This window comes from Hipposideros armiger, unplaced genomic scaffold, assembly GCF_001890085.2.
Source record: "Hipposideros armiger isolate ML-2016 unplaced genomic scaffold, ASM189008v1 scaffold_101, whole genome shotgun sequence".
NCBI classification, from domain to species: Eukaryota; Metazoa; Chordata; class Mammalia; order Chiroptera; family Hipposideridae; genus Hipposideros; species Hipposideros armiger.
Window position 1 is genome coordinate 3,505,322 of NW_017731451.1, and position 15,670 is coordinate 3,520,991.

The window sequence follows — 15,670 nt, forward strand, 5'->3', positions numbered from 1 at the left end:
TTTTAAGATTTTATTGGCGAATTGGGGGAGGGGAACAGACAAGTTGCTGTCTTTCGTTCTTCAGTCTAGTTGTGGAGGACGTCGCTTCACTGGCCCGGGTTGGTATTATCATTACGCTTTTCCTGGGTGAGGCAGTTGCACGCTGGCCATTGGCCCGGCAGCTCATGGCGGCTCACGGCAGCGAAATCTCACACCTGCTGCCGGCCAGCCCCACTGCAGCCTACGCCATCACAGGCGACTCACGGCAGCCCAGCTCCAGGTCCAGCTATTGTTCACAATCTTAGCTGTAGAGGGTGCAGCCTCACTGGCCCTCATATTGGATCTGAACAGGGGCCCTGCTGCTCAGAGCTGGCGTCCCAAGCCAACTCCTAACCAACATGCCACTCGGCCGGTCCAGCATCTTAACTATTTTTAAATGTAGAGTTCAGTGATGTTAGATACATTCATATCCTTGTGCAACCATCACCACCATTCATCTCCAGAACTCTTTCATCTTGCAAAACTGAAACTCTGTATCCATTAAACAATAGCTCCTCATTCTCTTTCTAGCAACCACCATTCTACTTTCTGTCCCTATGAATTTGACTACTCTAGGTACCTGATATAAATGTAGTCATATACAATAGTATTTGTCTTTTTGTGATTGGCTCATTTCACTTAGCATAATGTTCTCAAAGTTCATTCATGTAGCATATGTCAGAATACCCTTCCTCCTTCCTTTTTAAGGCTGAATAATATTCCATTGTATGTCCATACCACATTTTGCTATCCATTCATCTGTCAATGGGTGCTTGGGTTGTTTCCACATTTCAGCTTCTGTGAATAATTCTGTTATGAACATGGATGTACAAATATTTCTTTGAGACTTTGCTTTCTATTTTTTTGGGTATATACACAAAGTGGGATTGCTGGATCATATGCTAATTCTATTTTCAATTTTTTGAGGAATTCTTATATTGTTTTCATTAGTGGCTGCACCATTTTATATTCCCATGAACAGTGCTCAAAGGTTCCAATTTCTCCACATCCTTGCCAATACTTATTTTCTGTCTTTTTGATAGTAGCCATCTTAATGGCTATGAGATGGTATCACATTGTGATTTTGATTTGCATTTCCCTAGTGATCAGTGATGTTGAGCATCTTTTCATGTGCTTATTGGCCATTTGTATATCTTCTTTAGAGGAATCCAAGTTCTTTGCTCTGTTTTGAATTGGATTGCTTGGGTTTTGAGTTCTCTATATATTCTGGATAATAATCTCTTATCAGATATGTGATTTGCAAATATCTCATTCCGTAGATTGCCTTTTCACTCTGGTGGTAGTGAGTGTCCTTTGTTGCACAGAAGTTTTAAATTTTCGTGAAGTCCAATTTGTCTATGTTTTCTTTGTTGACTGTCAAAGCTTTCATCAAATCTTTCTTCTTCCCACTAGTTACCATAATTTTTTTGTCCCTGTTTAAAATTTAGGATGTAATAATAAGGACCTCCTGCATACAGATAACTTGATATGCACACAAAGAACTGAGAAAGAAATTCACACTATAAGGGAATATTTAAGTGAAACAAAAGGCAGTGTCTAACATTTATTCATACATACCTCTCAAGTTTTGAAATTGGGGGTAGAGAAGTTGGGAGTAGATGAAAGGACCCACTTAAAGAAGAAGGATGGATTGGATTAAATGCCCTTTTATAAATGTGATGTGAGTTTTGGAAAGCAATTCTTTGTCATTTTCTTTCTTGCCTATGTGTGATTTACAGAGATCAGACCCGTCAGTAGTTACAAACATGACCTTAAATCTGGACCACCCTCCCCCCTTTATTTTTCAGGTTGCAAGTGGCTATCTTGTGGTGGTGTTTGTCTATGTGACAGAATTTATCGGCATGAAGGCTCGGACGTGGGCATCCATCCAAATACATTCCTTTTTTGCGATTGGAACAATGGTGGTGGCTTTGACGGGCTACCTGGCCAGGACCTGGTGGATCTATCAGATAATCCTCTCCACAGTGACTCTCCCCTTTGTCTTGTGCTGCTGGATGGTACCAGAGACACCTTTTTGGCTTCTCTCAGAGGGAAGATATGAAGAAGCACAAGTAGTAGTTGATAAGATGGCCAAGTGGAATAGGGCTAGCCCCTGTAAGCTGTCAGAAATTTTATCACTGGACCTGTACAGTGCTGTTGGTGATAAGCCTTCTGAAGTTAAGAAGTCCAACCTAGTAGATCTGTTTTATGACTGGAATATTGGAACAAGGACACTTATTGTGTGGCTGGTTTGGTTCACGGGGTGTTTGGGATTCTATTGCTTCTCTTTGAATTCTGTTAATTTAGGAGGCAATGAATATTTAAACCTCTTTCTCATGGGTAAGTAGTTCAATTATATTTCAGTGTAACAGTGAAGTGAAATTTCTACCGCGTTTTTATTGTCTTTTTTTTTCTACCAGGAACAATACTACCAACTGTATTATTAGGGTGTCTTTTAGTGTTATTAGACTGTAACACATGTAGATGTTTTCTTTTTAAAAATGTGAAGTCAGAAGAATTTAGGCCCTCCTTCCTTTTCTGCCTCTTCTCCTTGCTTGCCTCCTTTCTTTAAGCCCATCCTCATCCCAGAGCCCTCTTTCAGGGGTAACTTCTATAACATTTGGCTTTGTGCCCTTTCAGATCTCTTTCTATGATTTTCTATATATTTGTGCAGATGAATGTTTCTATTTTAACATAAATTAGATCATTTACTACAAATCGCTCTTTGCAAGTTGTTTTCCTTTTAAAATGTAATATGTCTTAGAGATCTTCTTTCTTTCTTTAAATGTCCTTACTTTAGAAATTTTAGTCAGTAAAATAACTTAAACACGTGTGACTATAATTTGTGTAGTCATGCTTCTTTCATTTTAGTGGCAGGTTAAAATTTGCTTCAGATATTGCTGTGGTAGCTTTAGGTGTGACTCCTAAGGTAAACCAAATTCATATCAAACAGAAGTAGTAGAAATCTGCATTTGTTCATCTAGTCTTAGCTCCTGATTGTTTCCATGTAGGCTACCCATGATATTATCCTCGGAAAATCTTGCTTTAAAATTTTTATACATAGATGACATCCGTTTTCATCAAAGTGCTCTGATCACACATCTATAATATTTTTTTTGTTATAGCTCAGCAGGAATTATGAGAGAAGTGATTTTAAGAAGAAAAACCTTACTCTCTTTTTGGGCAAACCAATAAGTTTGTAGAAAGAGCCTATCTTGACTTCAAACCATTCTAAATGTCAATTTGAGAAACGATGCAGTATTCCTAGAACAGTGCAGCAAATGGTAGGAGAGTAAAGTGGGGATGGGGTGTGGCCTGGGGAAGCTTTAGGAAAGCTGGAGTTTTAGATATTTATGATATGGTTTCTTAATTTTGATGGAAATAAAAATTCTCAAGAAACTGGTCAATTTCATAACTATAAAAGTGTTTCCAAGACAAATACACATGGCTTTATATTCTCTACTGTCTTGGATTTTTCATGTCATTACCATTCCCAGTAGTTCTCTTGCTGACAGGTATTTCTAGTCCATACTTCCATGCTGTGAAATTTTTTAACAAGTTTTCATCTCCTGAGATGGTTTAGTTTAGGGCTGGTGGGAATTTCAGCTCTGGTTTTGTGCCACCTGCATGTGATAAATGCGTCAATAGCTTCAAGACATACCTTTGGGGTAACGTGGAAATAGGAGTGGAATGGGGTCTGAATGATTAGAGAGATTATATATTATAAAGTGAAGAAAGTAATGGCCCATTGTCCAATCCCCAGAGGGTTGAGCCTCATTGCTTGCCCCATGTCTATCCCACACATAGTCAAGCCAAAAATTAGATGTAAAGTCAATATCCTGAAGCAACAACTTAAGAAAAATCAGCATAGTCTACTTTCACTGTCTCTTCAGCTGTTTCACAGTTGCCGCCCAGCTTTGCTAGACTCCAGGAGGTTGGTTGGTGGCTTTACACACAGTATCGTACTGGGGAGAGCTCTGAGTAGGATGTGGAGGGAGGCAGCGGGGAAAGGAGGCTGCAGGCAGGGGCCTTGGCTCACCAAGCCCTCGCTTCCAGTCCCTGAGCTTACTCATTTGGCTCAAATCATTTACTCTCAATTGTCAAGTAGGGATAATAATCCAGGTCTACTCCCATGAGGCTCTTTCGAAGATCACTGTCTTATTTGATCTTGAAAAGTGCTTGGTAAACTCTTAAAAAAAAATGAGGAGAGGAATATATATACTTACTGACCTGGTCCAGAAGCATGGACTTTACAGCAGGGTCTGTGAAAGGAAGATGTTTCCTCCAGAGCTGTTTATTTCTTACATTAACGAGAGCGAGAGTGAGAGCCAGAGCGAGAGCGAGAGCGAGACAGAGAGAGAGAGAGAGAGAGAGAGAGAGAGAGAGAGAGAGAGAGAGAGAGAGAGAGAGAGGCTGTCTCTCAAATGGGGCTCAGAATGTTGTTGTTGTTGTTGTTATCATTATTATTTGCCTGAGCCAGTTTCTTTTCTAAGCAGCTGCAACTGAGGTTAATTTCTGATGTACTACGAAGAATGTTCATTCAGAAAATATATATTTATCCCTTAAGATGGGTTCCAGAAGCTATGGGAGACATATAGACCCAGACCTGCCTCTCTTGGTGTTTGTAACCTTCCATAGATGAATAGAAAAACGCACATCACTCCTAAAAGGCAGTGGTGGGTAGTGTCCTGAGATTAGACAAACCACAGAGGGAGGAAAGAACAGAACTTTGAGTTACGTGGACAATCTGGGCTGGTGAACAGTGACTGTTTCCCAAAGGAGATTGTTGGGTTCGCTCAGCTTTGCTGAGAGATCTTGCTTGCTCCCTGTTTCGTTCTGGCTGATGGATAATAAAGCTTTTTTGTTCTGGAGCCAAGATTCAAACTTTGGTTCTTGAAAGGAAGGGCTTTTCCATCACTTAGGGATTCAGCTCTTTAGTTTTTGTTGTGGGGGATTAAAAAGAGGCCCAGAACAAAGCAGGGTCAGACCCTGTTCTGTGGATGATTCACATTAGATTTTAAAATATTAACTTGTAGGTTTAAAATCCATTAAACAGTCATCATTAGTTTATGTACTTAGCTGATACTGAATTTTCTACTTCAGTTTCTAAGTTTGAAGAAATTGATAACAAAAATTTCCCCCTTATGCTGTGAAGCATAAGAAACCAAAGATCAGGTATTATCAATGTTGCCTATTGATTAATTTATTCATCTAACAGGCCTAGTCCCCCAGGCACCATGCTGTGTCCTGAGCAGTTTACAGTTTAGTAGGGGATAAGATTTCTAGGACAGGTGATAAGTGCTGGGTGGATTATGTGAGCATTAGTGAGTTTCCCAGGAAACCTCCTCCAGAGAGCTTAAAAGGGGTGGGGCTTGTTGCCTCTCAGGCAGTTGTTGGATAGTTCTTAGAGGACCCTGCAAGCAGGGATGTGGGTGATCATTCCTTTTGGGCTATGGGTTAGAAGGCGAGGTCCCCTCGACAGCTGGACACGATGGCTTACAGAGGGCCCTTTTGCTCAATGACAGGTGCGGTGGAAATTCCTGCCTATATCTTCGTATGCTTGGGGATGGACATTGTGGGGAGACGAAATGTTCTGATGTTCTCCCTTATCTCAGGTGCACTTTTCTGTGGTGTGATTATGGTAATCCCCAAGGTGAGTTATTTTATGTTTTATTTAGGGAATGGTTAATTATACTGTGATAGTTTGATGGGAGAATTTTTAGCTTATTGCAATAAGTATGAAGATCAATTCAGACATATGGACAGAGGATATACATAACATTTAAAAATATGTTTTCTTTTTTAAAAAAGCATTCTTTCTCTGTTATATAAGTAGTACATGTGCGTTGTAGAAAATTTAAGAAAAAAAATTTAAAAATAATGCCCATAATCCCACCTCCCAGAGATGGCCAGTGTTGTATTTTGTAAACACAATACTCTTGAGTGAGGAAAGTAGATCATGCCTTCCCAACATTCATTCATTCATTTACTCATTCATCAAAAATCTATCCAACGTCTACTATGTGTCAGGTGCTGTTCTAGGTGCTGAAGACACACAGTGAATCAAGTTCCTGTAGATATAATGAAGAAAAAACAGAATGAGGAATAGAGAACGACTGTGTCTGTGGGGGAGGCACACGTATATTCTACTTTATTTTATCTAGGGCGGCCAAGGAGGGTGTGCCTTTCAGAGAAGGTGACATTTGACCAGAAACCTGAAGGACGGGGGAGACATGGAAACATCTGAGGGATAAAATGAACCCCATATTTAGGGTTGTTCCTATTTAAATAGTCTTGTTTTTCACTGTGGTAGATTAGTATTTGCCAATTTCTAGTATGCATAAATCCCCCGAGGAGCTTGTTTTTAAAAATGCTGTTTCTTAGCGAGAAACACTGCCATAAACTATGGAAATGACTTTCAAATTCCTATGTTTTGGCCAACCCGATCCCCTAGAATACCTCTTGCATCCAGAAGTACTCTTCCTCTTAGCCCCCACCCAAAATGTTGTTACAACCTGTATACTCATTCTTTATTTGGAAAATATGGTCACAATAACAATATTTATTTCATATTATATATTGGGTTGTCATGACACATTTTTGCAATGAAAATCATAGAAAAAATACGTCATGACTTTTCCGACAACCCAATATATAGAAATTTTTATTATATATAAAATATTTAAAATATTTTATATAGTTTCTCCAGCAGTTATATAATTATTAAGCAATAGTATCTCAGTAGTTAGAGCAAAGTATTTTAACTTTTACATATTGTTTGAAATTTAAGCGAACCTGTGACTTCCTTTTATTTTCACTTAATTATCAGGGTTGGTGAATCAAATGTTTTATGTCACTGAAATTTCCAGGTGATTGATATACAGCTGATAAGAATGCAATACAGCTACTCAGGAGGAGGAGGTCTGTGCCAGTTTGAGGGAGCTTCATGCATACCTGGTTTTGTTTGTGTTCTAAAGTAGTTTGCAGTGATATCTGTTGAGTTGATGGCAGCTGCCTTTGAGCTGATGAAGGCTGAGGGGAACCTGATATAGTGGTTAAGCCACAGCAGTAATGTGGAAGACAGGATAGTAGCTGATGGGGATTTCTAGAAACAGAGCACTAACCCCTAACCACAAATTTCTTCCCAAATGGTAATGCCAACACCATACGAAAAAATGTTTGTCACATTAAATTCATTCAACAAATACTGTCTACAATAGTAATTAAGGTGACAAGATGACATTGGCTGCTTCAATAGAAGCATTCCCACATCTCAGTGACTTCACATAATAGACATTTATTTCTTGCTCATAGAAAGTCCGATATGGGTGTACCTGGTTGGTTGCAGTGGGAGTGGTGAGGGAGTGTTTGGCTCCATGGAGTCTATTCAGGGACTCAGGTTGATAGAGGCGCGGCCATCCTCAACATATGAACTCCAAGGTCACCTGGGTCTCAACATCCAGCTGGCAGATGAGGGGGAGAGAAGAGATGGAATATGGGAGGTCTTTGTGAGCCACGACTGGAAGTGGGGCACAATAGGGAAAGCAGAAACTCAGCTGGAAGCATGGAGAGGTTTTGCTGTTGAGGCATGCATCAGCCAAAGGGGGGGCTGGGGGAAGTCTGGATGCATAGTTCAGTTATTACTTTCAAATTATTTTCTGAGAATAATTTATAAGCCACAGGATTACTACTGCAAAGGACACAATTTATTTTTATGGCTCTTTGATTTATTCTGCTGGATCAGTTCCAGAATGAGTGGGTCAATTATTCGTGGAACCAGCATGTCTGGAAGTATCTCATCCCAAAGTAGTCTCCCCAAGAGCTATTCTTTTCTTATTTGGTAATTTGAAATCTCCAAGGCTGGGAGGGGCACAATAGAACTTTTCTCTAAATTTCATAAAGATGGAAAGCTGTTGCATACCATGAGTAGAGTTTACAAAATAAATTCAAACAGAAAAATAAAACTCTTCGTTGAGTCCTGAAAAGTACTGGAGAATTAGCAAGTTTTAAGTAATAAGTTTAAAATTTTTCTATTTTTCTTGAAAAAGTATTACTTATGATGGTCAATTCTGCTTATATTTTTTTACAGGATTACTACATTTGGAGTGTGGTGACGACTATGGCTGGAAAATTTGCCATTGGGGCAGCATTTGGCCTCATTTACCTTTATACTGCAGAGCTGTATCCAACCATGATAAGGTAAGAGTTACTTATTTTTCTGCGGTTCTCCCATTATCTTTCACGTATGTGTCATTTCATTATATTTGATCTTTGAGTATACGTGCTTTATTTTCATAGACATTCCTGGAGCTCTGAGATATGGGAAAGTTACATGATGATGCTAATTCTGAATCTGAGGCTTTGTCTATACCTCATTAGCAAGGATATTAAAGAAATTGTTTTGGGGGTGACCAGTTAGCTCAGTTAGTTAGAGTGTGGTGCTGATAACACTAAGGTTGCCAGTTTGATCCCCGCATGAGCCACTGTGAGCTGCGCACTCCCTAAAAGAGTCAACTATGTCATTGCAGCATGAAAGCAATGTGTAACCAATGATCATGGCTGTTCCCCAATTTAAAAAAAAGAAAAAAAGAAAAAAATGTTTTGAAATAGCGCTCTATTATGCTAAAACCATTTGAATATAATCTTGAATATAATCGACTTATACTGACTTAATTTTCTCAGGGTATATCTCTGAATGTTTGGAGTCAGTTGTATTAGTTTGCTGGGGCTGCCATAACAAAACATCAAACTGCGTGGCTCAAACAACAGAAATTTATTTTCTCACAGTTCTGGAGGCTAAAAGCCCAAGATCAAGGTGTTTGGCAGGTTTGCTTTCCCCTGGGGCCTCACTGCTTGGCTTATGAAAAGATATTATTAGCATTAAAAGCACACTCTTTCCTTCCTGCTAGACAGTCTGTAAGGTTTCTTTAAATAACTTTTAAAGAAAAGCACATTGAGATATTGCTTGACTTTAAAAAATAAGATAAAATGTTTTATAGATATAAATCTTTTGTCTCCAAAGTTCCCACTTCCTACCCCAAACAAATTCCTGCTCTAGAAAATTGACGTTACCCTCAATATTAGACTGAATGAATATACATGAGGGCCTCAACTGCATACCAGATGAAGAATGGTTTACCCTTTTCTTGGTCTGGAATATACTTGAATACGCTTGAATACATGCTTGTATATACCCCTGTTTCACAGAATGTGGATCTAAATCACTAGCGATTCTTGAAAAGTTAGAGCAAAGTTATTTGCAAGTATATTAAGCCAAGCTTAAGTTTGATTGTTTATTCTCATCTGGGAGGGTAGGCAGGGGCTACAGGAGGTCGTTCCATCTCTCTGTTGTGTCATCATGTTCGGCTTGTCTTTGTTCTCGCTGCTGTCTATCTTACCACTCCTCGTGTTTTCAGGACGCAGGCTGTGGGAAGCGGCAACATGGTGTGCCGTGTGGGAAGCATCATAGCTCCATTCTGCATTTACCTCTCCAGCGTTTGGATCTTCATGCCCCAGGTGATAATCAGCTTATAGAACCTTATAAGCTAGCAGAGCTAGCAGAGAGGCACATCAGCTAATTGCCTTCTATGTTTTTATTTATGGGAAGCAAATTTATAATTCAATGATGAAGGTTTGTAGAAATCTTATTAACAGCTCACCAGTCGGCAAGTAGGATGGTGGCCACTGTTTTCTTGGTGGTCCATGGCCTTCCAGCTACCAGTGAGCTGTGCATTACAACTCTGCCTGCCAGACACTGGCCTGCCCTCTCCCATATCATGAAGCTGGGTCCACACAGGGAGAGCCGTGGTCTCTGTAGTCTCTCAGTGCCCTGCCTCCATCACCTGGCCCAGCATAGCCTCTGCTCCTCCACTTGGATCCACAGGCTGCGGCCGGCCCCCAGCCTCTTGCCTCTGCCTTCCTACTGTGTGCCTGCGGGTCACGAAGAATTCTAGAGGCTGCCTGTTCCTTGAAGGATTCTGTGGTGCCTGACAGAGAGGTTGGGGCGACCTGTGGTTTTCAGACATAAAAAAAATCGCTTCCTTCTGGCACTGGTAGTGTGGCTGTTTGTCTGGTTATGAAGAGTAAGAGCAGTTACGTTCAGTTTGCAGATTTTCTCATGTGGGGGCTGAGAGGTTGAGAAATCACGTGGAGCACTGTTACACTTGGGTTTAGCAAGACCCTGTGGTCAGGAGGAGGATGGGACACAGGGAGGGGTGGGGCAGTAGGGATTGGGGAGGGCGGAGGGTGTTGGGGTGTTGGGGTCAGCCCCAGATGCTGCCGTGGCTTATAGGGGAGCCCTGGGTCTGCTGGCCCTCCTCCTCCTCCTCCAAGCCGCCTCTCCCAAACTTTTTTGCTGTAGCTTTCTCTAGGCTGTTCCCTCTTGGTCTCCTTCAGTGCTCTGCTTTCTTTTTCTGATTGCCCCTTAAATAGACTCATTCTCCAAGAGCCACCCTGGCTATCTTTCCCATCCCCTGCATAGACAACCTCTCCTAAGTTCTGACTTCTCTTCCAAGTTGCAAACCCATGTTTCCACCAGCCTCATGGATTATTCTCCCTGAATGCCTTACAGCAAATTCACTGTTTCCCAAACCAAACTGGTTGGTGCCTTAAATTTCCTCCTCTTCCGTCTCCCATTTTGGGTTAGGAGTCAGTGGCCTCCTAAGCATGACATTTCAGCATCAGCTTTTTATTTATTTATTTGTTTGTTTATTTGCTTATTTATTTATTTATTTACTTATTCAGCATCAGCTTTTTACTTGCCCTGTTCTTCTTTCCCCCTCTCCTCCCAATCCAGGACTCTGTGTCCTCACCTTCTCTCTCTCAAAACCACCCTAGGCTGCCTACTTCCGGTTCCGTTCCCTCATCAGCTTCCGCCTTCTAGGTCTTTGTCCTGAACACCAACCCCCACCCCATCAGAATAGTTTGCTGAACCACAGCTCTGCTCCAACTGCCCTCTCCCCTTCAGAATAAAACCCAAACTCTGCCTGATTCAATTCAAGTTTTTTCCAGATCGAACCCCTGCCCACCTTCCCTAGTTTGCTTTGGTTTTTCACACACCTCCCCCTCCTCTCCACACTCACTCTGTTCTCACTCACCCTGACCCACTCTCCTCCTCTGCCTCACCTAAACATCCCCTCCATAGAGAGTGCTTTTCTCCCATCTCCTAAATCAGGACACTGTGGAGGAGGGGGGAAGAGGCTTCTGGGGTGCAAGCAGCGCAGTGTTGCGAGTGATCAAGAGTGGGACGTTTTTGCTTGATAATCATTTCTTAAACTATGCATGCATTTTATGCCTCTTTAATACTTAAATCATATTTTATGATAGATAGAGATAGATAGATAGACAGACATAGATTTTTTTTCTTTTTTCTTTTTGGGAGGTAAATCCAAGAACTGTTAGGACTCAAACATCTCAGGAGCTTGAGCTCCATTTGGGACAGAGCCTTGAAGGGCTCCCAGAACTAGAAGATGACTCAAGGCAGTGATTTCTTCCCAGGACTCCCAGGAAATCCAGGGCCGTTGACACAACGCAGTCCCTCTTATGGCGTCTTCCCAGGCTTGGTGAACACCAGCTGTCTCTCCAGGCTCTTTCCGGATGAGGCTGTCTGGGTGCTTTAGTGGCTGTGACTCCACAGCTGGGGAAAGGAGATCCCAAGTGGAGTCACCTGCTCCTTCCCAGTCTGTCCTCCCGCATTGCCTGTGCCGGACGACCGGTGGGGGGCCAAACACTATAAGAGTTTAGATGAGGTACCGCCATCGTGTATCTTTAAAGACGCAGAGCAAACCCCACTTCTCCAAGAAGGCCACTCAGAGCCAACGACTCTCTTTCCCATGTCTGTGAAGCATTTTGTGTGTGCCCCTTTCACAGCCCACAGTCACAGTCTGGCTTTATTATTTGCGTGTATGTTCTTATCCCCCTAGTTTCAACCATTGAACTCTTGCAGGAGAGGACATTTTGTATCCCCACCACTGGGTCTAGCAAAGCATTTCTTCATGTTATGTGCCACTCATGTTATAATTGGCTTAATGTTTTAAGTCAAATAGACTAGCTTTTTAAATTTAGCTTTGCCCTAAACAATAATAACAGTGAAACTGTGAGTATTATGCTAGTTATATCTTTTTGTAAAATGCACTAACAGAACCTCACAAGTAATAAAGCAAAGTGTTTGATACGACCTAAAATCACCTTACACACATAGTGTAATCACTGGCTTGGCACGGACATCTCTCTTACATCCCAGAATCGATGCTCAGCCAAGTTTGCTTGATTGGGGAATTGGAATGCCAGCCTCTTTCATGCGCTGACCCTGAGGTTGAGAAATGATACGGGCTGTCTGGCCTTCACAGGGAGGTGATTTTGGAAGGCCACTGCCCATTTTAGGGTATGGACTTTTCTAGAAGCCTCTCCTTTGTGCTAACACTTGATGTTCCTCATTAAATAAAAGATAAAAATAGGAAAGGTTGTTTTTTAGAGAATAAGCTGAAACACACAGAGAAAGATAGATAAATTTATAAAAGCAAACTACTATAAATTTACTAAAACCATATAAAATACTTTTGGTTGTAAGGACATCATAAGGACTATGTTAAAGAGTTAAAAAGGATTTTTCATTTTATTTAACAGGTACTTAAACCATACTTGCTATGTGACAAGCTTTGTTTTCAGTGCTTTACAAAAATTAGTCTTCATAGAAAGCAGATATTGTTTATTGCTATCCCTATTTTACAGATATGGAGACATTACAGAAAGTCATTATTAGCTCAAGTCACACACCTTCAAGGTGACAGCCTGGATTCAAACCCCAGTGCCATGCCTTTTGCATAGTACAAACAGTACAAAAGTGACTGCAGAGAAACAAGTTCCTCCTCCACCCTGACCCTGACCGCCCCAGTCCCCCTAACCCTAGACGCCCGTGTCAGCAGGGTCTTGTGTATATTTGCAGAAATATTCTGTGAATGTGCTTCCTTTGGAGGCAACAGATGTTGCTTGTTGTTTTTAATGAGTAAAAAAAAAATAGATTATTCGATTTCTCATTAAGCTTATTTATGGAGGTCAAACTGCCTAGCAAGACAGTGTTTCCATTTTGAGGAAAGGAAACCCTAATCTAGAAGATAAGTTTATATTTTCTCTTTTGAAAAGATGCACATGAAAATCGCTTATTCTGATGCTTTTATTATCACCATTATTTTCTAGTAATCTAAATAAAAGTGGACACCTAATTCATATCATTGTTATATATTCAATGCATTTGGCAAAAGTTTAGTGACTGTTGCTTTTGAGCTAACCTCTCTGCTAGGTGCTAAGGAGCAGAAATGAAAGAAACAGCCTCCGTCCTGAGAGATGTTCAGTGTGGTGGGGAAGGCAGAAGAGCAAACCATGACAAGCCCCAGAGATGAGGGCTATAGTGGGGAAATGCTGGGGTTATGTGGTTATACGAGAGGCCTTCCAACCCAGGGCCAGAGGGGAGGCTTCCTGGAGGAGGGGCCCTTTACTCTGTATCTGGAGGGGCCAGTAAGAACCTGGTGGAGGAGAAATGGGAATTCCAGGCAGAGGGAACAGAAAGGCAGAGGCTTAGGGGGACAGGAACATGGCCAGTTTGGGTTTGGGAGCAAGCTGCTCTGCTACAAGGTGGGTTGTAGGAGCCAGGAGATAAGTCTGGAAAGATGGGCGGCGGTCTCAGGGGAGGTCAGACAGGAAGAGCATTTGGACTAAAGGTGGGTTTGAGAGGACAGGATGGAAAAGTTGTATCCATAGGACCTGGTGTCCAGTTGGATATGGTGGAGTGGGGGAGCTTGAGGGATGCTAGAGTGGTTCTTGGGGCTGGAGGGAGCCCAGGAGGAGGAAAAGGGTTGAGGTGGGGAAGGGCAGTACGTGATGAGTGTGAGGCCCTGTAGGATGGGCACCGGGGGATGCGTCCAGGAGGCAAATGCCTTTACAGGGCGGGAGCTTAGGGGACAGCCATGCTGGACGTACAGATTTGGGAGTCAGCTTATACAGAGGCGAGGAAAGAGTGAGGGAGACTGATGGAGGAAGGGTCTAGGGCAGGGACAGGTGCAGTAGCCAGGGAGGCGGGGAGGTACCCAGGACCCCAGAGGGGGAGAGGAGGTGAGGAAGCAGGAGAGGACAGTGGCCAAGAAAGAGCAGGACAGGGACACATCCACTGGAGCTGGCAGCCAGGAATCTGTGGCCCAGGAAGAGCAGCTTCTATGGGTGCTGGGAGTGGGCTAGGCTGCAGAGGGCAGGACAGAAGGAGAACTGAGAAAGGGAGGCGGTGACAGCCGTGGAGAGGGTGTGCCAGAGGCTGCAGTGGGTGTGGGCCGAGGCAGAGGCCTCTTGTGCTTGTTTTAAAAAGATAGCATTTATTGACTGCTTTCCAGGGGCCAAGCACTTCCTAAGTGCCTTACACGTGTTATTTAATTTAATCTTGTCAACAGTCTTGGGGGGGGGGCAGGTACTATTATTATCCCAATTTTACAGATAAGGAAACTGAGGAGCAGAAAAGTTAAGTGACTTGCCCAAGGCCGCACAGATAGCAAGTTACCAGGCAGAGTGGTTTTGGAGATTATAAGAGGCTTAAGAACTTTTATTTTTACTGAGGGAAACTAGCCAGTGGAAAGGAAAAGTTCAAAAATATGTGAGAGGGAGGGAGGTAGGCTAATGGAAGGAGACCTGAGGAGGAGGAGGAGGAGGAGGAGGAGGAGGAAGTGAGAGTCCTGGGGTCTGGAGAGGATGAAAGGCTCCTCCTGGCCAGGAGGAGGGCAGGGTGGGGAGGGGGCATCGTTGGGACATTTGTGGGGTGGAGGGAGCTGGCCAGGGAGGCAGGAAAGCAGGTCTTCTGCTTGAAGTGAGGGGAGAATGGAGGGTTATGTGTTTGTTTATTTCCTGACAATTCTTCTTACCTCTAAGCTAAAAAGAAAACCCAGCCCCGTCTTGGATCTTCGATTTGATTCTGTTTCTTGTTTACACTTATTCAGTGTTTGCCAGACCCTAACATAGGGCTCGTCTGGGGTTTGTACATCAGTGGCTATTTCTGCTACATTCCGAGACCTCAGAAGACGCCTTTAAATTCCTTTGGAATGTCACTTTAAATTCTACTACTGCTTTCAGGCTTACTCCTGATTTTTCTAAGAATTAGGTTCCCAGCATTGTGCGAAACAAAATAAAAAGCTGACTTTCTAGCTCACATCTGTTACAGATGTGGCCTCACGTCACGTCACAGTGGCTCTGTGTGTTTCATGTTTCTCCTTCTCAGAGGCTGTAAGAGCACCAGGTATGTACACCTATCAGGAAAACCATGCCTTGGGTCATTTTTATGGGCTCTCCCCAGGCAGTGTTTTTTGCTAGAGGAATTTAAATTATGTAAGGATGAACACATTGTTTAAGGACTGTACAGAGATTTAGTTCTAAAATCCACCCAACATCTTCATAACGATCAATAGAGAATAGATATGTAGACTTTAATTTTTAATGTGATTTGAATTTTTAAAGACAAACACCTTGGTGCTAGTCTAAAAAGTTGCCTTTTATGTGTCAAAATCTAGAAAGTAAAAATATATACTGCTTTTTATAGGAAATCAGATAGACTTTCCTCCTCCCCCCCAAAGTAGCAATTAGTTTTTATTGCACTTGTTTTGTTTCCCTTAAATTCTGT

The 15,670-nt window shown here is 42.2% G+C and overlaps 1 protein-coding gene across 1 annotated transcript in view; it reads left to right on the forward strand.

Moving 5' to 3' along the window:
- The window catches only part of SLC22A16 (solute carrier family 22 member 16), a 35,619-nt gene that overhangs the window by 19,088 nt on the left and 861 nt on the right, over nucleotides 1–15,670 (forward strand). Inside the window, exons 4-7 of the mRNA XM_019646334.1 lie at nucleotides 1,827–2,358; nucleotides 5,544–5,671; nucleotides 8,108–8,217; nucleotides 9,435–9,534. Of these exons, the coding sequence (XP_019501879.1) occupies nucleotides 1,827–2,358; nucleotides 5,544–5,671; nucleotides 8,108–8,217; nucleotides 9,435–9,534 (870 nt within the window). The remainder of the gene's footprint in view (nucleotides 1–1,826; nucleotides 2,359–5,543; nucleotides 5,672–8,107; nucleotides 8,218–9,434; nucleotides 9,535–15,670) is intronic.